The 22,904-nt window shown below is 38.9% G+C and overlaps 2 protein-coding genes across 4 annotated transcripts; one reads left to right on the forward strand and one right to left on the reverse strand.

Moving 5' to 3' along the window:
* The first annotated feature begins 104 nt into the window (after positions 1-104).
* Positions 105-8,515, forward strand: scyl3 (SCY1-like, kinase-like 3). 3 transcript variants are annotated; one of them, XM_051376139.1, is made up of 14 exons: positions 105-1,860; positions 1,971-2,149; positions 2,679-2,864; positions 3,037-3,150; positions 3,292-3,348; positions 3,428-3,530; positions 3,644-3,755; positions 3,842-3,919; positions 4,144-4,283; positions 4,395-4,570; positions 5,068-5,239; positions 6,107-6,277; positions 6,387-7,195; positions 7,746-8,515. In XM_051376139.1, exons 1-14 carry the CDS (start codon positions 1,842-1,844, stop codon positions 7,806-7,808), a joined length of 2,379 nt encoding a protein of 792 aa, XP_051232099.1. In that variant the 5' UTR covers positions 105-1,841; the 3' UTR covers positions 7,809-8,515. The 3 variants fall into 3 exon arrangements, with proteins under 3 accessions (XP_051232099.1, XP_051232100.1, XP_051232098.1); XM_051376140.1 differs by having other exon boundaries at positions 105-1,839; XM_051376138.1 differs by having other exon boundaries at positions 105-2,149.
* Positions 8,516-21,550, reverse strand: firrm (FIGNL1 interacting regulator of recombination and mitosis). The gene is made up of 25 exons (XM_051376137.1): positions 21,385-21,550; positions 21,036-21,164; positions 20,582-20,621; positions 20,385-20,473; positions 19,909-20,013; positions 19,603-19,743; positions 19,049-19,211; positions 18,403-18,487; positions 18,145-18,283; positions 17,805-17,894; positions 17,606-17,670; positions 17,334-17,482; positions 16,289-16,418; positions 15,554-15,740; positions 13,599-13,681; positions 13,323-13,374; positions 12,730-12,819; positions 11,719-11,904; positions 10,798-10,917; positions 10,598-10,693; positions 10,306-10,419; positions 9,709-9,813; positions 9,523-9,603; positions 9,297-9,443; positions 8,516-8,903 (listed from the first exon to the last, which is right to left on the reverse strand). Exons 2-25 carry the CDS (start codon positions 21,129-21,131, stop codon positions 8,694-8,696), a joined length of 2,763 nt encoding a protein of 920 aa, XP_051232097.1. The 5' UTR covers positions 21,132-21,164; positions 21,385-21,550; the 3' UTR covers positions 8,516-8,693.
* Between the last annotated feature and the right edge of the window lie 1,354 nt (positions 21,551-22,904).

Raw genomic sequence — 22,904 nt, forward strand, 5'->3', positions numbered from 1 at the left:
GGCCGTTCACATTCCATGATGCCAGTTTGTGATGTTTTGCTTTCTTAAGTTTCCTTAAGAAATACAGTTGTTTCTGTGCTTTCTTAACCAGGGTGGAGATGGAAGATGACCATGTACGGTTCTCTGTGATGTTGATTCCCAGGAACCTGCTCCAGCTCAGCTCCACTGATATAAACAGGGGAGTGTGTCTTTGTTTTTTTTTTCCTAAAATCAACACTCAGCTCCTTGGTTTTGTTGACTTTGAGCAGTAGATTTTCTGTGCACCACCTTGCAAGATTGTTTATTTCCTCCCGATAAGAAATCTCATCATTGTTTGAAATCCAGCCGACCATGGTGGGAGTCAAAAGGATGGATAGGATGGGAGGGAGGAGATAAAGAGTGGTTTATGTTATAATTAGGATCATAGGAGGTTCTACTGCATGTGTTTTTTTCTTTTCTTTTTCTCTTCGAATTACTTACACTTTTTATTATTATATTTATTTTGATGTCACTATGTGAATGTAAATGTATGTATATTTATACTGCATATGGGATTACCATAGTGAATAGATGCAGAAATGTTATGCCAATTCATCAAAATATTTAAATTTGTTGTCTTAGATATGTATCTGCCACAATGTATGTAAATGGTATTTTTTGGGTCACAAAAAATTTATTTGATGAAGCAATACCACAATTAGGACAATGTTTCCCATGATGTCACGTCTCATCTCTTCACTTATAATATTTTTCCAGTGCTCATATATTGGGCTGGGCATGCATCACAACCATTTAACCTTTAACACATAATTTAATGATCAGTTATGACCAAATTTTAGACTAAGTGCTGATAAAAGACCGAAGAACATTTGGAAATAATAAAGAATTTATTGATTTCTAATGGCACCTTTAGATATTTCAATTCATTTCTTTACTAATGTGTCACAGTAATGTCATTTTTTTAAGTTAAAATGTGTTAATTTGGGACTTTCCAAGCAAATATTGATATATGCCACCACCTCAAGTCTCCATGACACCCTATTGCCACCCCATGACTATTTATTCATTATTTTTTTATTCTATTTCTCTAGATCCACCCCTGCTTTAGTCATAACGTGGTGTCCATGAAACTGTCGCCTGCCATGTAGCTGGTTTGGCTTCCTAACTTTGTCAGACTGATAACCCTAACCGAGACACCCAGTGGACCACAGACTAAAGTTTCTCAAGAGTAAATCAGCACAAACGTTTGAGTTTTGTATTTTGTTTCTATTTTCATTTTAGTCAACATATGGTAGTCACCTCTCCGCGCACATACCTGCGTTGTCTCGCACCACTTTGGTTGCAACCATAAGCTTTCAGGGCAGGGGTATTCCTGGTTGTGTATGATTTTAAAACATACATTTAAGCCGAAAAATTAGCATTGTATGCTTATGTGATATGAGTTTAATAAGTAATTAGAACAATTTTCTAAAATGTTAAGCAAACAAGCTTCAGTGATTAATTTTTAACATTTGTGAAAGTCACATCGACCCTTGCTTTGTGGTTTCGTCTTTTACCGGAAGAGTCCGTGTTTACAGCGCAGCTCTCGCTCCACGTTAGCATCGTCGATTTGCCGAGAAGTGTCTGAGGATTTCTCTGGTGCTTTTCTAACTTAACAGTCTCATCAGTTTGTAAAATCACTCGGTTACTTTCGCGCCACATCGCGATTGGCATGATTGTTAGGAGGCGGAAGTGCTGCCGACAAGCATAACAATGACAAGCTGGCTAACGTAGCGCCGATGTTAGCCAGCTAGGCGCCTAACAACACCAGCTAACTTCTCAGATAGCAGCGGTACATCCAACACAGTCGAACAGGTTCCAGTATGTCAACTCCACCCTGCAGCAAGTGTTTCTATTTGCGTGCTTAACGACTGTCAACCTCTTATTGCCACATCATTACGTTTGGCGTTGCATGTTTTACGTCCCCCACTGTCCCCCACTGTCCCCTCCAGGAACAAGCGCAACCATGGGTGCGGAGAGCAGCGCGGTGCGGAGCTGTACCCTGGACGAGCCCCTCCTGACCATGCCCTCCGGACTCACCATGCATTCGGCCATGCTCCAGGATGGGAAGCCTGCTTCAGTGTTTGTTCACAGGCGGGGGAATGAAGACAAAGTCAACAAAGCTGCCAAGGTAGTTAAACTGAAGCCTCGCCCTGACACCACATCACACCGGCTGCTTTACAGTAGCTGCATTTGTGGTGTAATTGTTGAGTGACTTGCACTATACTGGTGGCCAGCACACATGGACACCGAAACGCTGTTGCTGTGGTGAACCCCGATTTGTCATAAAAGTTTGTCTTGCAAATAAATAACTTTATCTCCTCTTTAAATCTGCCAATTAAACATAACATTAAATAAATGTTATATCGTGTCCAAATGAAGTCGTTCTCAGAGGCAAATGTTGATTGGATTGCAGCAGAGTCTGTGCAGTTTTTCATCATGTATCTGATACGTATTGCCTCATATTGGTAAAGAACACTACATTTCTATTGGACCTATGCCACCAAAATATGTCCTTATGCCTTCCACTGTCAGCAGTCTGTATTTAATTTATTTAACTAAGTGGTTTTGGCTCTCAGTTTCTACTCATATGGATTTTCTATCAGCTGCAGGATGTTCACTTTTTATAGGAAATAAAGAAATACTTTCATTTCCTGCAGCACCTGAAGACCCTGAGGCACCCATGTCTACTGCGCTTCCTGTCCTGCTCAGTGCAGGATGGCGGCATCCACCTGGTGACGGAGCGTGTGCAGCCCCTGGAGCTGCTGCTGGACAGCCTCTCCCCAGAGGAAATCTGCGCAGGCATCTATGACCTCCTGCAGGCACTTGTCTTTCTGCACGAGAGGGTGAGCTAAAAGGAAGCACGGAGGAGTTGCTCTGGATGCAAGGGACCCCTGCACAATTATCTTTATGAATGAGAGAAAGAAAATCAAGTTGGCTGTAGTCACTGGCCGTTTGTTGTCTGTCTGTGTTAAACAGGCATGGATATGTTCCTAATCTGTCTTCCTTAACCACCAGGGCAAATCGAGCCACAACAACGTCTGCATTTCATCTGTGTTTGTCAGTGAAGATGGTCATTGGAAACTGGGAGGGATGGAGACTGTCTGCAAGTTCTCTGAAGCAACACCTGAGGTAAGAGAAATAGTAGGTAGGATGCTCCAAGGGTGCTCTCGTTATGAGTACATTGTTTTTTCTAAAAGCACAGCATTCAGACATTTGAAGACTCATATATTAGTTTTATGTTTTGATTATCAAATTTCTTTAACTCCTTAGTTTCTCTCAAGCATTGAGAATGTGAGAGAGGCCACCTATGTTCCTCCAGAAGAGCAGGTAAGCAGATTAAAGGTCATGATGGAAAAATGGAATTCCTCTTTTGTTTGCAAGTTCTCATTAGACATGTTGTCGACAGGTTGAGGGCTTTAAAATGCTTCCAGAGACAAATGCTCACTCTCGGGACTGTTACTCTTTCGGAATGATGGTGGAGACTCTCATCTCTCTCTTGAATGGTTATGGTGAGTAGAGTGTTGGTTGTTTACTGGTGACCTCAACTGTAAAGTTGCATATTGTCAGATTTTAGTAGTATACTTAAACTCCTTCATCCTTCTCTTTCCTCTGATGTTTCCAGTGTCACAGGAGCTGTCTGATAGTCTGAAGAAGACCCTGCAGGCAGGCCTGCTGAACTCTGACCCCTTGTCTCGACCTCCACTCAGCTCCCTGCTGACTCATGACTTTTTCAGGTAAGTCTGGTCAGGCTTGCTTTTGTTTTTTTGTTACTATTATCAGTGCACACTGATGAACACACTATGTATTTTTCCATGAATAGGAATGACTTTCTGGAAGTGATGAATTTTCTGAAGAGCCTGACCTTGAAGACAGAAGAAGAAAAGAATGAATTCTTCAAGTGAGAGATGTTATGATCAATTTACTTATGGTCTTTTTTTCTACATTGTGCTCTTTTGTAATTAGTGCATGGTGTTTATTCAACAGAACAACACATGTGTATTGTTTTCTTATACATTCCCTCAATTAAATAATGTATAATTTCACACATAGCTTTATTTTGGATCTCCTTAACATGCTCATTGTGTGTGTGTGTTGTTTTTATTTATTTATTTATTTTTGTAGGTTTCTTCTAGACCGGGTCCAGAGTCTTCCTGAGGAGCTGATAGCTACACGCCTTGTCCCCAAACTCCTCAACTCTCTCGTGTTTGCAGAACCCATGGCTGTCAAAAGCTTCCTGCCTCATCTTCTAAGTCCAAAGAACGGTAAGAAGGATCTCTTGCTGTTAATAATAACTCACATCTTTTAAGATCACACTGTAGCTGTGTGTGAAACTGTAAGTGGATTTTGTTTTTTTATTTTTTCTGTGTGAACAGATTCCAGTGAAGAATGCCTGCTGTCGGTGTCCCTTTACCGGAAACATGTGATTCCTCCACTTCTTAAGCTCTTCAAGGTCAACGAGGAACATGTCCGGATGGTGTTGCTGGCTCACATCCACATCTACGCTGAGTTCTTCTCCCACGATGAACTCAAAAATCAGATCCTACCTCAGGTGGAGTGTTGACATAGCACCAGGATTTTGGTATCGGTGGTAAACACTGAGCTAAGTTTAAAGGAATAATTTAACATTTTGGGATATATGCTTATTCGCTTTTTCCCTGAGAATGAGATGTCTCATCAGTTGATACCACTCCTATGTCTAGATGTTTACTCATGAAGCTAGAGCCAGGAAGAGCTTACCTTAGTATAAAGACTGGAAGCAGCTTGTCTGACTTACTCCAAAAATGTTGAAATATTCCTTTAATATCTAAAAATGGATTTTGATATACAAGATGTCCAGAACAACCTAAATCAAAGATGTGTTTTTTTTGTTTTTTTTTATCTGTAAGTTAGTTGAAATAAAAATAGTCTTTCATGTGAGGTGCAACGTCCATTATTATTATTATTATTATTATTATTATTATTATTATTATTATTATTATTATTATTCTGCAATTCTCTTACAGTTACAGAGTTACATAATAATTCTTTGTTTGTTCCTGGCTGCAGGTTTTGTTAGGAATGAGAGATACCAGTGATTCTCTGGTTGCCATGACACTGCAGAGTCTGGCTGTGTTGGTACCTTTGCTGGGGGCTAAAGTGGTTGTTGGTGGAGAGAGATCCAAGGTCTTTAAACGCACCACACCCAACTTCACCAAGTCTACAGAGGTCACCCCGGAAAGTAAGAAACACTGACCTAATAATGCCAGTAGCAATGAAAGCTGCTAAATCAATAATGTTCATATTCAACTATGTATAACACAAACTTAACTATTGTGTTTGTACTTCTTAAAGATGTGCATTGTACGAATTCTGCTATCGTTTCTGAATCCTACAGTTGTGAACTTTTCAATTCTTCAGAAGCCTAGTCGGCAGGAAACAAAGAATAATCCTAGACTTGTATCAAAAAAAGAATACAAATGTTTTGAGAAGTGATTGAAGACTGGACTGATTTAGACTGTTCAGGCTGTTAAGTACCTCTTTTTTGAGTCTCTAATGTGGGATAAGATGGGAGATTTTGGCCATTTTGAGCTCAGGCTTAAAGGAATTCAAAAATACAGCATTGTAGTACAAATCGTCAGTTTAAGGTGGGGTCAGTCATGCTGAATAGTTGGTGAGTCTCATTCCTAGATTGTCAATTACAGAGAGGCTTTGCCAATCCAAAGCAACAACAATCAACTACCTTGGAGCCACCAAATCAAAGCCAGTACAGGGAGGGTCAAACTGGTGTGATTTTTGACTACAGCAGTTGTTACAGTTTTTTGTATAAGCTGAAGACATGAAGTAGCACAGGCATTAGGATTGTTGTACTTTTCACCACATTTGTGTCTGTCAGTGAACATCTCAATGTTGGCTTCAAGGCTTAAGAACCGGTTTTCTTAGTGTACAAGTTCAAACTAGAAAATCTGGATTTAGATAATCAACTGTCTAACCGCCTTAACTACTACACAATCAAGCACATTAAATCAGATTGAGCAAACTGGTTATGGATTAGATTTAAAGAAAGTAATATTTGGTCGACACTAATGTTACTCCTTCTCTCTTTTAGCTTCGCCTGTCCATATAGTTGGAGGATCTCACCCTCAGATGGCCCAGCCTTCGAAAGTCTTGAATTTGTTCCCCAGACCGGCAGGGACTGAAGGCCTGGTCCTGGGTGACTTGGGTAGCTTAGCCGGTTGTAGGAAGACTCCAAGCAGTTACCCCCTGGCTCCAATATCAGGTGTGACCTCAGCCCCACCCCCTGCCCATATACACATAATTAAATGTCAATTTTAATTCAGTTTGATGTTCTTGTGCCTGAAGCTCTGTCTGTTTTTAACATGTTTCAGATGTCAGTAGACAGATGTCTCTATCTTTGAACGGTTTTCGTCAAGATCGTGAGATGGAGCCACTGTCATACAGCCCGGAGCAGGCTGACAGACTGGAAGGCCCAGTAGAAGACTGGCCTGACTGGAGCGACCCTGAAGAGAGCGAGAACAGAGATGGACAGTCAGTCCAGATCCGCATTCAGGCCTCGGCGAGAGAAGATCCAGTCAGCAGCAGACTGCCACTCTCACACCCGAACGTGGAACAGGAGCCGTGGGACGACTTTGAGGACACTGAACCTACCTCAGATCTCTCCCCTACTGCTCCTTTATCAGACCCAGCTATACTGTCACTGCCCAGAGGGGGCACTGCTACACCTGTAAAACATGCTCCTGAAGCACTGAGACAGGGTTTCTCTAAACCCCTCAAACTGACGTCGACACTGCGGCCATCCACACAGATTAAGACCACTTCCTCATGGGACGATGGCTGGGCTCAAGAAGAGAGAGACTCGGAGAAAACCCACAACCCATTGAACCCCAAGCCCAAAACTACAGTGCCACAAAATAATGGTGGGATAGGAGGTCTGGGTGAGGAGTTCACCATTAAGGTGAAGAAAAAAGTAGAGCAAGACCCAGAGCTGGATTTGTTTGCAGACATGGTGCCGGACATCAAACTGTCCTCTCCGGCTCTGCTGCCACTGGACGAGAGCAGTGTGAATGATGCTGGACTGTCCACAGCCTCTTCAGAAAACACAAAATCTCTGCAGCTTGACTCATCCATCGATAATGTAATGCTCACTGCCAAGTTCGCAGCTGCCAACCTGACTGAGGTGAGTGTGTGTGTGGGGGTAAATTATATTTTATTACTTTTTAGGCTTCCACAGCAATCTTTTCAAATGGTGTAAGAACTATTAGAACAGGAGCTGCAAAAATGCAGACTTAAACACATTAAATGTGTGGTTTCTGACCTTTTTTTCCTGTGAGTTGTGAGAAGTTTAATCAAATTACTGTGTTCTTCTCGGACCATTTCATTTTTATTAGTTTTAATAGGCCTGAAAATATAAATCTATATAGTACTTTACAAAGATAAACAGGATTAGAAAGCTATATGAAAAGTAATAATACTAGTATAGTAAAAATGCTTTGACAACTTACATTTGTGAAACAAGACTGGAGGCAGTCCTAAATATGTAAATTAGAAATACAAATTAAGGGAACAATGAGCCAAAACGTTTTTTACTCATCTATATACAATACATGTTGAAGTGACCTTTTCTGTTTATATTCATCTATGACAGAATTTCTCTCAATTTACCAACTTACCTCTCTGTGATACTCTTTGTTTGTTTTTTCATCAAAAAAAATTACTCTTCCTTAAAGACTGAAACAGATGGCTGGGGAGATGGAGATGATCTGAACTGGGAGGATGAAAATGCCTGGTGATGACGTTTGATCCATCTGGAGCCAAAGACTCAACCACTGGAAAACTCAAATGCTCAAGTTGCGCCATCTCACAGCCTGTGACCTGAAAGTTACTCCATTTCTGATTTAACACTATGATGCAGTAAGGAACTGATAATGGGATGAGACTTTTTATATCCTATTCTGTTGGTTCCTAGACATTTAAACTGGAAGCTTATCAGATGGTGCTGGACTTGGACAAATGAAGCCATTCTTAATTGTTTGCCAATTGATGCTAGTCTCCTCGAGATGAATGAGGATTTTAATCAGAGGTGAAAGTCATCCTGTTTTCATCTGCTTCTTTAATTTTTTTTTTGTTTTTTTTAATGTGCCAACTTTACTAGTGGCATGAAGATCAAGATACACTTTGGCAAGACACATGTCCAAAATGTGTTAGGTTTGATTTACAGAACGCTTGCACTTTGAATGAATGTGAAATAGAAATTACATAATTTATTAGTAGCTTTTTGGTTGCTGGTGAAGTAAAGATTTTACTGTATCAAAAATGACCCTGTTCTGTTTTATAAGACATTTGTTAGACTTGCCTTTTATAAAGTTATTGCAGTTGTTTAGAGCTACTGACAGCAAGTACTTTACTTTTCATAACAGAAACAGAAAAATCCTCTATCCAATATGGGTACTTAATAAAACAAATGTCTTACTGCACAATAAAAACAAATGAGCAATGATTTGTATTCAAACAAGTTTAATAAACATCAATCACACACTGACCACAGACAGGTTTAAAAGGTGACACTTTCCAGCAGCAGTAAAGTGTATACTGACTTCCAAAGGCCCAGACTGTGATTAAATAGTTTTTCTATACATAGTGTAAATAATTTGGCGCTATAAAAGAAACTGGAACAGCTAGGTTGTGTGTCTGGCCGTACTGATGTGGGTTATGAGGGTCTGCAGCTCTTGTAGTCTGGACTCCAGCCACTGCGGAGGTGGCGCAGTAGTGTCGGCTTTACCCTCCGTGAGAACCTTAAGGGCTTTCAAAGCACTCTCAGCTGTCTGGATGTAGCGGCTGTACGCCTCCTCTGCACTGGTCTCCTGCCGAGCTCTCTTTGGGCTTGGCTGAGAGGGAGGAATAAGTACAGAGAAAACAGACATCTTTTCATGAATTAAATTCTCACTCACACAACATGATTGAATTTCACAACAGACGAGACAGAAATCTTGATTGTTGAAATGAAACAGACTGAGCTACTAGCATTGCAAACACTTAAATCCCACACATTTATATATTTATTAAGAAATATAAATATATATAACATGGCAACGGAATAATATATAAAATAGGCATTAATAATAGCCTGGTTCCTATTATGCTACGTACACTACGAGGTCGTGTCGTACTGGTCAGCTGCCACTCAATGTGGCTTGGACAGTATAAATGTGAAGCAAAGCTGTGCATGAGCACGCATATTCAGGAAGCCTGTGAATAAAGTTTTACTTGGCGCCACTAACCTCTGAATCTACAACGGTGTCGGCAGCCAGATTGTTCGAAGCATTTTCTTTGTTGTTCTCCAGCTTCTCATTGTGTTGCTCAATAACTGCTGTTTCCAGTTTAAGCCTCTGTAGCCGTGACTCTGCATCTTCCTGTGCATTCACAGTCTACAACAAAACAGACATGTTTATTTCAATGTGTTTTATCTAAGGGTGATTTTCATCACAATATGTTGGCATCTCTCACCTTGCTAAGATAGTTCACCACCCTCGTCTTGGTGTCTTCATCACACAAACTCTGGGAAATTACCTCCTCATGGTTTGTAATCTTAAATACCAAAAGGACACATTTATGACACGAACAGTTTCGACACATCACATGAACAGGATTACATCTGAAACATTAGTAAGATATATTAAGTTCCAGCTGTACCTCAGCAAAGTGAGAAAAGGCCTCCAGGGCGTGCTGATGCAGCAGCCAGAATCTGTCAGACAACAGGACTCCAAACAGGCTGCTCAGCCTCGGCAGAATTTGATTCTTTGGGACAAAAAAGTTTATGTGAAAGAGAAAATATGAGAATATATTTACATTGTAGATTTCAGAATATAATACATTTAGAATTCAAATATCTACAGTTTCAGCTATTACTGATTTTTTTCATATAATAGATTATTCCTTTAGTCTATTAAATGTAAAGAAATTTGACAAATTCACATCACAAGATGCAAGAACCCAAAGTGATATTTCAAACATACTTACGAACATAAAAGTATTAAATTCATGAATATGTGAAAGAGAAAAGAAACAATCTGTATATAACTGATTCATATTTGTTGGATAAAACCAAATATCAGATGTAATTAACCTCATGAACAGGTTTGTGTTATGTATGGACTCACTTGAGGGTCTTGCAGGGTAAAATATGTTAAGAGTGACTTCCAGTGAGAACAGCAGTAGAATAATTGTCCTTGAGAAACCATTAGTAAGGAGTTCAAAGAACTAAAAGGCAACACCCTCTGGTTTCATTACCTGGCTGTCAGGAGGTACAAAGATCTTCCCCAGGGAGGAGAGGAACTCCAGAGCAGCAAGCAGCAGCTGATCTGCACACTTCTGAGCCACCACAGTATCCACACACAACAAAGCCTGAGACACACACACACACACACACACACACACACACACACACACACACACACACACACACACACACACACACACACACACACACACACACACACACACACACACACACACACACGTCAACCGAAGTATTCTCCATTCTTCATGTGTTTAATGTGACCTGTGAAAACTAACAGCATACCTGAAGAATGACTTGATGTTCGATGTTTTTCACTAAAACGGCTGATATTGACAGGAGCAGCTGCAGAGTACACTGGAGCACAGGGTGGGCCTGCACCTGGTGTATGAAAAGGTACAGAGATAATTGTCCTGCATTTACACTACATATTTCCGTGTGTGTGTGTGTGTGTGTGTGTGTGTGTGTATTTATTTGGCTCTAACCTGGTCTGGACTCATTCGTAACCAGAGCTGTGTGATTATCCTCATTGCCGACAACACACATTGTTCCTCAGAAGATGACTGCCCCTGAACCACCGCTAGGAGGGACAACAGCACTGCATTCTGGACACAGGAGGGGCTTTGTAAATGCTACATTTGTGCATATTTTCCATTTAATGTTTCCCGACCCTGCTTCCTTGCATTGTTTTCTAAACTGGATTTAATCATTCTGGCAAGAATCTGACTGATTACAGCTGGACAAACTTACTGCAACACCCTAAAGTGGAGGATTGTTTTTTTTTTTTTTTACAGTCACAATTATTAAAAGGTTGAATGAAAGGTCAGATCATTTACGTATCATAATTAACCACTGACCACTGAACTAACTAGTGGGCATTATATTCTGTCAAATGTATCCATCTGGTCATTTTAGTTCAAATATGCTTTCAAAGAGACAAATCACAAAGGGCAAGGATAAACACACAATGTCAAAAGGATGAGAAAGTGGTTTCATCCGCAATGAGAAAAGTTTGGCTCTCACTTCAATACACAGAGAACATCAAAGGAGAGAGGTCACTAATAACAATCTTATCTGTGTTTTCTGTTTCCAACGATGGGAACATACTTATCTCCCTCTTGAAATCAATTGTTGAGGTCATTTGTCATTCAACCACTCTCTTAAGTGCACAATGACAGAAACTATGCTGCGACTTGCCCTTGATGTTTGTACTGCCCCTTTTTTAGATCACAATCTGAAATAACGTGTATGTAGAGATTACACAAGTAAGTATGAGATCTTCTCCACTTAGAAATTTGCTTGTTTTTTCTTCAACAAAAAGTGACATTACCAAAAAAAGCACTGACAATTACTTGAGTCAGATGGTTACACCCTCTGCTACAAATCCTATCTGAGGCTGTCCTCACCACTTTGTTCACTTGTCCTAGTTTGTGCCCTCCAGTCTGCCAATCAGTCAGAGCTTTTTGAACCAGGCCAGTGATGTCTGTCTCTACACGGTGACGGGCATCATGAGAAAGAGCTCTGAGGAGGACATGTCGCCACACTGGAAGGTTTTCCACATCAGAAGGTGGGAAACGTGACACCAACTCCATCTGGAAATCATCAAAAATCACCTGATATGAAGGTTATACCCTTGTAGGGTTTAATGGGTTGTTTGTAATTATATAGACACAACCAACAAGCATCATGCAAAACCAGAAAGAGTCCTAGACTCTAGAATAACCATTTTCTAACAAATAAAAGGAGTAAACCCAGTAAATGAAGACAGAAGGGGTCACTGAATGGTACATGAGCATAAACATTATCATATACTATGGCCTAAGGGTGCTCGGAACGGCCGATACCAATCACCGGGTCTATTTAAAGCCTGATGTTTGTAGTGTGGCTTATTTATTTAATATAATTTACTATTCCTAACAACAGTAGTATTAACATAGAATCAGTTAAATATCATCAAGCCGAATCAGCTGATCGTGTGGAGTAAGTTGATGATTGATTCAGCTTAATGGTTAATTATGATTTGAATTCATGTTTCTACATGTAACACTAATAATTGCGCAAATAAAAATATGACTCTTTGGATCGCAGGTCTTTTATATTAAAGTCAGTTCCAGTTCTGAGCTCTGTGGGTGCAGGCGGATGCGGGTATGCAAAACTGGACCCGTGCAGGACTCTGATTTGCAGGTAATGTAAATGTTCAATGTGGAACTGTGGTCTATTTCAATAGCTAATTTCTTTTTAATTCTACTTGATTATTCCACCTTATTTTGGTGTTTTGTTTACTCACTGTGCCCCACCTTTTTCTGATCCTCTCCATATACAGGTTGTATGTGTCTGTGGGTATTCTGTTTTTGAGTTAACTTCAATTCAAAACTGTTTAGATGTGCATTGACACATCAGTTCTCAGGGTTTCTAACCTGGTGGTTTGGTGTCATGAGGAAAACCATGCGTTTGAGCAGCAGGCCCAGGTGGAACAACTGGTAACACTCAGTGGTGCAAGCTTTCACCTGTAGGAGAAGAGGCAGAAGCAGAGAGGAGGTGAGGAACAGTGTGAGTGTCAGTGTGAAGGCTCAGGAGGAGTAAAATCACCAGGGCATCAGGGTGGAAGGAAGGTGAAAACCTTGAAGGGGGGGACGTGTATGGACATGAGTGGGATCCAGTGCAATTGGATGACATGATGTAACAGGTTATGAAAAGATGGCCCCAAGGTCCAACAACACCAATTGTCACCTCTGTTGGGGTGCCAGTGAAAGCAGTGAGGACCCCATACTAATAAATAACCCTACAGAGAGATTAAGGGGATTTGGAGTTATTTTAGAAAGAGCACAGGAAGAGGTCAGACATGAAGAAACGTCAATGACCTTGTGGTGACTATCAAAGATGGCGAGAGCCAACATTTTTTAAAGTTTGGATGAGATACTGTAAACTGCAAAATATAACAAGTCAACAATATGAAGGTCTACTGAGCATGTCTTTTGTATTTCCATGTATTGTCCTGAGCTCTACCCACCAGCTGAGCAACGAGGACGACATGATGTAGACAAAGTTCTGCTGTCCCATACCTGTAAGCAGAGAAGACAAAATCAGCAGTGGATTCAATATAGTACAGAAAAAAATGTGTAAGAAATGCTTACAAGACTTTGGTTACAGAGTAGCTGTAATAAGTCTAAAAGTGCCTGAAATGTAGGGTTTGTGATATATTGTAGCATGAAAAGATTGCCCTGATCCAAATACATCTGTAGTGTGAACTTTTTTATGCAAATGTTAAATGTGAACACACTCTCACCGGGCTGTAAAGCACCACACATCGGTTGCCAGTAGAGCTGTCTGAGTATCAGCCTGCAGTACAGCACTGACCAAACAACGTTCCTGAGAAAGGGAGACAAAGAAAGGGAAGTCAGAGAGTGATAGGAGGAGGGAGAGGAGGATTTGGGAGTAAACGGAGAAAACAGGATGCCAAAAAAAGCAAAGTGTAACCGAATAATGAAAGTGAAAGCATAAACTTGTATTGAATACCGGGAAATCCTGCATCAGAACACAGCTAATGGCCAGAATGTGATTAGATATCGAAAGTAAATAAACAACTTACATGGGATTTCCAGCCATTTGTTTTAATTCTGGCACATCACTAGACTTCGCATAATTCACACTTATTTAACTCAAACTGGCCCTTTATGCAGCCCCTCAGTTAATCCTCACAAGCCAATATGGACCAAATTTGATGAATTTACTGTTAATCAGACCCAAAGTACAGCTATACAAAATGTGGCGCTTTTGTTTACTCCTGGCATTTTTAGATGCAAAGCCTCTCTATGAGCTCAATCACAGGGTCACAATCAGTTAGGCATGCTATAATACGTTGTTTTTGCAGTTTGTGATTCTGATGATGCTTGATATTCAGAATGAGGCAGAAAGCGAAAGGCAGAATGGATGAGAAGGAAAGATGAAAGCCGTACTGTGCGCATTATTGTTTACAAAACATCTCATCTCAGTCAACTTGTGAAATCTGGAAACTGACAATGAATTCTCAATTTACGGCTAAAAACCTCACAAATCACAAGTGTCACCAATTAATTGTCCAACCAATTATGAAATATAATAATCAGTTCTTAAGTTATGGCCAAATTGTTTTTTTAATGCAAGGTCAAAGTGACCTTGCCCTTTGACTGCTGAACTCTAATCAGTTTATCCTTGAGTCCAAGCGGATGTTGTTTGAAGAAATTCACCCAAGAGATTCCCGAAGGCGTTCCAATACTACTGCATATCGTTTTTACTGGCCTAAGAAACCACCAGTTATCATTAGTAAAAGTGATAAAGTCAAACTTGTGGCAGGCATCCATGTAGAGATGAGGCTGAGGTCCTTGGCACGTTTCATCATAACCCTGCTGTGAGACGGTCAGGCCTCACAGTTTCAAACACCACACCCACACATAAACACTGTTTTAAACATTCTTGATTGTCTGCAAGAATGCCTGCCAATCCGCTTCTTCTGGTCGATAAAATGCAAGAAGTTTCTGTTAAGACGCTACTGGAGTGTTGCTGGGTTTTTATCTACTGCTATTATTACTATTACAATTTTCTTTTAAAGAAGATGCACAAACTTCATTCCAGAGGTTGGAAGATAAAACACAATGACAGGACATATAATTGGCGCTATACAAATAAAATTGAATTGAATTGAATTGAATATATGTCACCTCAAGATACAACAAGACTAGGTTAAAACATAATATATGGCTGAACCATGTATGGTCTGAAATGTGAATTTCTGGATTTTAAATGTTCATCTGGAAATTTCTGTAGTGATCCCAGTATTATTTGTTCTTAAGGTGTACTGAAGTAGCATATCATATGTTGCAGTTGCAAGATCAATACTTATCTTAAGACTCGCACTTATTAATTTTAAAAGAGCAACGGCCAATAGCAACCGACCAAGAGTGTAACTTCATCACTCATTTAGTAAGACTGTAATTAAGTAAAAACTTAACAACCCCCACAAAACAACAACCAGACAGAGTTAAGTCACTGTCTGAATCACTCCCTAACTCTCATTGTTTGTCAAACAAAATTCCTATCCCTTCTTTCTAGCACATAAAAATGAACAAACTTTTGCATCCAGTGAGAGGAGTAGGTAGAGAGATGATGCCTGAACCAAAACATAAATGATGGAACATCGTCTTAACATTATTACTATTTCAACTGATATGATACAGTGCATGCAGTTATGTGTGTAGATCTCACCAGCATTGGGAAGTACACTGGGGGAAGTGCAGCCACACTGGCACAAAGCTGCACACAGATGTGGTGGTACAGGGTGACCTGGACCTGGGCCTGACCCTTCATCATCACTCCTGGCAACAGCACCGGAACCTGACGCTCAGTATAGCATCGCCTGAAAACAGTGAACAAGGCCTGGTAGAGAGGAAGCCTGGAGACAGAGGGGATAGAAAAAGAAAAAACTTAAGAAGCATTTTAGACACATTTACACATTAGCTTAAATTCATAATGAAATAGTATAATCTTTTTTAGGACTACTGGATGATACATACATGTTTACATACTTTTCAATGTCTCAGTGTATATTTTAACACTAACACATTTTAATTTTGTATATATATTTATGAAGAAAAGATTGAATTAATATTGTAATTAATCCTAAATATTTTGCACACCTAATATTTCAGTGTGAAATGTTCTATCTCACTATCTCCAATACTTTATTCAATGTAAAATAGGAAAAATTAAATTAAATTAAATTAAATTAAAAATGTGGACCCAAAAAATAAATAAATAAATAAATAAATAAAATAAATTCAATTCATCCACATCAATAAACAATATTCCTGCTACTTTGGTAACCAAAAGGTAATATCTGGGTGCCAGCCTGACAACAAGTTAAGTGCTGGTCCCTGTATTAAAAACAAATGTTTAAAAAAAACATCAGCTGATGACAACAACGAGACCCCTATTTATTACCTGGGTGTGTCTTCTGAGAACTGGCTGCCAGTGTACCAAAGCTGCAGCACCTCCTCTGGTTGGGAGTAAAGCTGACCCAGGACATTTACTAGCAAAAGACACTGAGGAAGCTCATGCTGAGGACTTAACACTGCAGACAAACAAGACATGGGTAATTCGTTGAATATTTCAGTGTCAGTCCGCAGCTAGAAACATGATGCCAACATTCTTTTGAATGAGAACAGTAAACATTTTACTAAAAAATACGAAAAGAACACTTTCACCACAAATTTAGTTGATTGGACGTTTTGGAGGTAAAGCAGCAAGCATGTGTCCTAAAGGCTCTTCAAACTGTTTGTGGCAATCCATGAGACTGTCCAACTGCATACTATATATGATATTAGTGATCCAATTCACCTGATTTACAGGTGCGATTTGTGTATTCCTACAATACCAGTGTTGATGAGGTAGTAGGCTAACAATGGGAATATGAAGAGATGAAGTGTACACTATACTGTCAGAATTAAATATAGTATATTATTGTGAGGAAAAAAGAAAAATAAAATCACAAAATGTTTTAATGTGGCTTACATTGGGTGTTGCTTTATTGACCAATTTATTTAAAGGTAAAAATGAAAATTAACCGGTGTTTGAAATAGGATATGGACACCATTGTGTCACAGAACTGAAAGCGCAACTCCCAGAACACCTTTAGTAAGAGTTTAAAAAAGAAATAACAAAAACATGTAGAATATAATTTACTAACAATGCCTTTCACTTTTTTAAACTTTAAATTGGTAGTACTGTTCCAAAGCCACATGACCTCACTTATTTTCTGTTACAATTATAATAAACACCTAAATAAACTGTTTATTGAATAACACTCACAAAATAGTGCACATTACTTGTACATACTGTATACTTTATGGAATTGGAATGGGGAAATGAATTGGTACACACCTAATCACTGAAAAGCTTATAAAACTGTTAAAACCATAAAACTTGGAGACAGTAAAGCATCAATCAATCCTGCCACAGTATTTGTGAATAAAAGCTTTAAACTCACGCAGGTTCTGCTGGAGGACAGCTTCAGCAAAGGGCCTTAAAGGCAACAGCTGGAGCAGGAGGGCCTCCATAGGAACCAAAGCTCCTGCATTCAGCTCCTCAGACAGAGCCGAGGTCAGTGCTAGAGCACACATGCTGGGAGGAAACTTACTGAAAGACATCAGAATGTATGTTTCTGTACAACTTAATAACTGTCAACTCAAAAGGATATTGTAGCCTGTAGGGAATGTAGTCTGAATTTGCTTCCTAAAACCACAGCCAAACCACACATACCTGATGATCTGGAGGTAGAGTTGGTGAAAGCAGCTACAATACTTTGTCAGAAAACATTTGAATTCCTGTTCAAAGGACAAGGAATGATGGGATGTAAGTTCAGCTGCTTTGTGTTCTGAAGTAGAAAATGAAAAATGTAACAACAGGTATAATGATGGGTCAAAGTTTTATAAAGTCAAGAGGGTTGCATTTTTAGTACCTTTATGTAATGAACCAAAGTGTTGGCAAAAAATCTACACATCTTTGCACTTTTCTGGAACAGCTTGTATTCTGGGCTTTGTGTTGCCTCCTTTAAAAAGAACAAAAAAGCATTTAACAGAAGAAGGTGACAAAGATCAAGTCTAACTTTGAGTGTACACTAATAAACTAATTATCTGATACATAGGCAACAGTGCAGAAAAATAAACCTTACAGGTAAAAGATAATGATAAAATATACTCATTCAATAGCCCTACATATGTAAAACTGTAAGAAGTTTTTAAAAAGCTTTAAATGAAACATGTTTTATCTTTTCCTTCTACCAGTCAGCCCTTTCCTACCTGCAGACCAGCATGTTTCATCTGTTCGGCCAGCTCCACACAGTTGTGGAAGGAGGCCAACAGGTTGTCGTACAAGCTGCTGCTGATGTCACCGTGATGCAGATGTTCCTCCACCAATGACTGGTACTTCAAACTCTGTCTGAATGGAGTAATGACCTTTTAAAATTAGTCACTCAGTAATCAAATTAACAACTAAATGCTGAACTCCTATAACAAAGTGATTCATCTAGTGTCAACATGAATGTTTGCTGTACTGACTTGATGAGGAATTTCCATGTGTTTGCATGCAGTGCTATGTCCAGGTTGGAGATAATAGAGCAGATATCCAGCAGGCTGTGAATCACTGAGGAAGATGAAAAATAACTTCAGTGAATTGAGAGAGTGCATTGAAGGTCTAAGTACAACAATGGATGGGATGCTTCTGTCATATATATAATATTACAATGTCTGATTTTGATATTAAACAAGAACAGAATGTCAAATAATGAGGTATATACGTATGTTAAAGTAATTCCTATGAGATTCAGACTGCTCTGAATGCTATGTTTCCAGTGTCTTCTTATACTGTAAAGAACAATGTTTATTATATTTACTGTACAGTAAATTCATCAAATTCAGTGACCCAATATTTACTACTAATAATAATATATATATTTCCCACGCTAAGGTACTGTAGCTGTCATGCCATTGAGAGCACACAAGCTAGAGGACGAAGTGGTCTTAATAAGCACTGACTGCTGACTCAGTGACGGGGGTTTAGACAGAGGATGAAATGAGGGGCTGCATGAAGGGCCAGTATAAGATAAATAAGGATGTTTTTGAAAAGTGAATCATGCAAACCTACTCTCGCACTCAGACTAAGAATAGAGCTGGATATGAGCATAATAAACACAGAAACACACACCTGTTACAATATCAGAGACCTCCTCCTCTGAGGCGCTGCTTTCGAGGGAGATCCTGTCGAGCAGCTCCAAAAGACCCTTCTGGAGGGTGTAGGCCTCCTTGAAAAGTCCCTGCAGCAGGTCAGCCACCAGGGACAGACGGCCACAGTAAACCACCTCACTGTCCTGAGGACAACATGTAGAGTATGCTTAAACTGATTATAATCTTTTTTTTTTTTTTCTTTCACCAAAAACATCCTTAAGTGGTCGCTTTTCCTGCTGCACGATGCTTATCATCGCATCATTTCATCATATTCCAGTTAATGAGTAGCTTGAGCTGTTGACACCTCACATAATACTTCTGGTAATAAAGATTGTAATTACAGGAACAAGAAAAATGAGAAGGAGGTGCAAATGACCTGCGGAGTTCTTTTAAAATATTCAATAGTATAGTAAGCATTGCACAGCATAATTTATTACGCAAAAAACACGAAATACAGATTGAAAGGGACCTCTGCTCAGAGATAAACTTAAATAAATAAATATCATCAGCCAGTCATGAACCAAACAGACCAACCTTGCAGTGCTGAAAGGTTTCCCTCAGGACTTTCAGGATACAAGTTGGTAACGAGCGGATGGCTTCTAAGTCAGGTGCTTCCTCAAATGTGCCAACGTGACGCACACATGTGGACAGAGCATCAATTATCTGCATCATTGCCTGAAAACAGCATATTAACAACATATTGGTCAGGAGTGAAGTGAGTGTTTTTCAGAAATACTGTATATGTATCATATATATCATAAACCTGTAAGCTACTAATTGTACCATTTTGAAATACACAGCCTTGCAATGTGAAAACTAAATCAGCCATAATAACAGTACCTGCAGAATATTTCTTAGTAAGGAACACAGCTCAGTATTTTGACTGGATAGCCCTCCAACTTGGTCCAAGATTTCTTTCATCATGCTGTCAAACATTGTCACCGCCTGCAGACATTCGTGGCAGATAAGGATAAAGACATTCACACAGACTAATCAATGGACTTTAAGGGAAGATGTCAACAAAGTGGTTGCAAGACAGCAATTTATTCTATTAACAAATCATACAATCACAACAAAACAAATCCCTCAAAGGAATGATTTACTGTGGCAAATATTGCTGACTTTGAAAACTGACATTAATATCGAAAATGTTATTAAGTTTTAAATAACTAAATATTATGCTGTTTTAGATATTTATTGGCCCTAAGTTTAGAAAATTTCCCAGGACCTGCAGCAACTCTGTTATTTAAGAAATCCTTGTGAAGGTATTGACATAAAAGGTCCTAAAGACAATATGCATTCGTCATGTTGTTTACCTTTGGTAAGATCTTGGAGAAGCACTCAGCCTCCAGCTCTGACAAAGCAACATGAGGGAGGAACATTTCCGTAATTATCTTCAGTATACCTGTAGGGATGTTATGTTTTTAAGACTGTTCATACTTGGATCACAAACAGTACTGACGGCACAAAGTAAGCAGTTTGCCATTGGAAATTGTGCAATGAAGAAACTTACGTATATGATCGTCCCAACTCTCAGACTTGTGATGCAAAGAGTGCAAACAGTCAAGGAAAACCACAGCATTAAAGCAAATTAATTTCCCCTATATAAAGTGTACCAAATACATCAGGATTGTAATAATAGTGCAAAAAATATGATGATAGAATAGCTTAAGCAAACCGCAAACGTGTGCCCAGCTTGACCAAGACAATACTATATCATCTTGAAAGGGTTTGAAGCTACTGGTGTTCAATATTATTCATAATAACAGGCATATTGCCTCCGCCTCATTAAAAAATAAATTCTATAGATAATATGCATTTTAAACGATAGACCTACTCCCAAAGTCTGTATTATTTATTCCATGTTTTCCAAAATGTTGTGCTTTTGTTTGATATCACTGGACCATTTGTATGAAACTATGAACCATGGTATCACAGAAATGAAACTGAGTGAGTTGAGAGGATATGGTGAGTTGAGGCAGGACAGACTTCAGCTCCTGGCGGCAGGTTTCCTGACTCCACTGCACCACCTCGTCCAGAAGAGAAGTGTTGGTTTGGGACATGATCACAGCAGTCGCCGGGAGAGGTCAGGACAACTGTCCAAACAGAAAGTTTTACAACAATGGCACCGAGTTAGTCACTCAAGCTGACTCAGTTTGGCACGATAGCGTAATCAGTATTTTCGTCTAAAAAAGCAGATGTTACTAAGAAGTCGCCGAGGCTAACGTCAATGTGTTTTGCTAAAGCTAACGTTTACATTTAACTTTAGCGTGGTAGTTAATGTTAATGTGGATAATATGTATATTATCTTCTTACCATAAAAGCTACACTGTGTCTTCTGTTTCAGAAGCATAAAATCACACAGACGTTGCTACGACTTTGTTTCTCTTAACGCCACCATTTTTGTGAACCACTAAACAGAAAAAGAGGAGTTTGTTGATCTGTACCGCGCGCCGTTGGACCGAGTCGGATGTGACGTTGGGAGCAAAGCGGCTCATCTACCCTTACTGTGATTGGTTGAGATGTTAGACGCCAAAACTTTCAACCAATCAGAGGACTCAACGGCTGCAAAGCGCTGAAAATAACAACTATCACTATAAAGCTGCGGGTATCAAATTAAAGGTGATACATATTACATTAAGTACATATTTTGTATGGAATCAAGCCTAAAATGCGTACTAATACTATAAATATTTACCTGTAAAAAGTAAATTTTCTATTGTATGTAACTAATTAAGTGTCAGTTGAATAGTAATTAAAAAATAAAGGGCATTGCTTAAAGAAAACTGATGATTAAAATATAAATTCCAGGGCAGAGTCACAATGTGAAACATTCCTGACAGAACATTTATCAAACACTATATAGTGCATTCATCAACAATTTGATATTTCTGTCATGTTGATTTATTCTAATGTTGATCTCCATTATAAAAAGTCAAGCATTAAAATCAAATCTGGGTTCAGTTAAAACACACAAAAGTACAGTATAATGGTCACCATGTTATCTCCTTATCGTATATATATATATATATATATATATATATATATATATATATATATATATATATATATTTATTTATTTATTTATTTTTTTTTTTAAAAAGGAGTTGGTCTTACAATTACAGATATGTTTTTATTATTTGTGTCTTTAGAATTTAACAACAAGAGTTTAAAAGTAAAGTTGGGCTTAATTAATGAACATGAGGAGGCATAACAGTCACACTTTCATGAGGATCAAATACACAAAAGTAATAAAAAGGACTGACACTGATTTTGTCTAATATATTTAATTGAAATATATACCAAAATATATCCATATAATGACTTTATAATGATTTGTCAAGCTTACATAGCCAACTGAGGCAGGTAGAGGGTCTTTAGGATATGTGAAGACCTGTATGGGTTTTGGTTCTGTCCCTTTCTATCAAGGATCAAGGTCATTTATTTATCCATCCTCTCAAACTGAGCAAAATACATCGTTTAAAAAAAAAAATTCACTACAGACTGCATAATCCATTGTGACCCAATGGAAAATGATGCACAGAATGGATAAATATTTTGAAATCACAATTTCATGAATTGCCACACACAGTATACATATTTTATATAGGGTATTTTTAATACTTACTGGTACCATGCAGATAGGCAGACAATGACTGGGGATTTTCATATTGTATTTAAATCAGTTAAGGGGTGATATTTATCCTTTAGGAGCCTGGAATTTCAGTTGGCTGTGACCTGACTGACTCCATAAAATCAGTGTCTGGTGAGCTATTGTTTCACTGATAAGATCTTGAGCACTGAAGTACTATCACGCTTTGACTACACCTTTGTTT

The sequence above is a fragment of the Dicentrarchus labrax genome, unplaced genomic scaffold, assembly GCF_905237075.1.
Source record: "Dicentrarchus labrax unplaced genomic scaffold, dlabrax2021, whole genome shotgun sequence".
Taxonomy (NCBI): Eukaryota; Metazoa; Chordata; class Actinopteri; family Moronidae; genus Dicentrarchus; species Dicentrarchus labrax.

Coding starts and splice junctions, on each gene's coding strand:
- scyl3 (XM_051376138.1), top strand. CDS start 1,931: ATGTTTTACGTCCCCCACTGTCCCCCACTGTCCCCTCCAGGAACAAGC. Junction 2,150..2,678: donor AAGTCAACAAAGCTGCCAAG/GTAGTTAAACTG, acceptor CATTTCCTGCAG/CACCTGAAGACCCTGAGGCA. Junction 3,151..3,291: donor TCTCTGAAGCAACACCTGAG/GTAAGAGAAATA, acceptor TTAACTCCTTAG/TTTCTCTCAAGCATTGAGAA.
- firrm (XM_051376137.1), bottom strand. CDS start 21,131: ATGTCCCAAACCAACACTTCTCTTCTGGACGAGGTGGTGCAGTGGAGT. Junction 19,744..19,908: donor TACTAAGAAATATTCTGCAG/GTACTGTTATTA, acceptor TGCTGTTTTCAG/GCAATGATGCAGATAATTGA. Junction 17,895..18,144: donor TGAAACATGCTGGTCTGCAG/GTAGGAAAGGGC, acceptor TTCTTTTTAAAG/GAGGCAACACAAAGCCCAGA.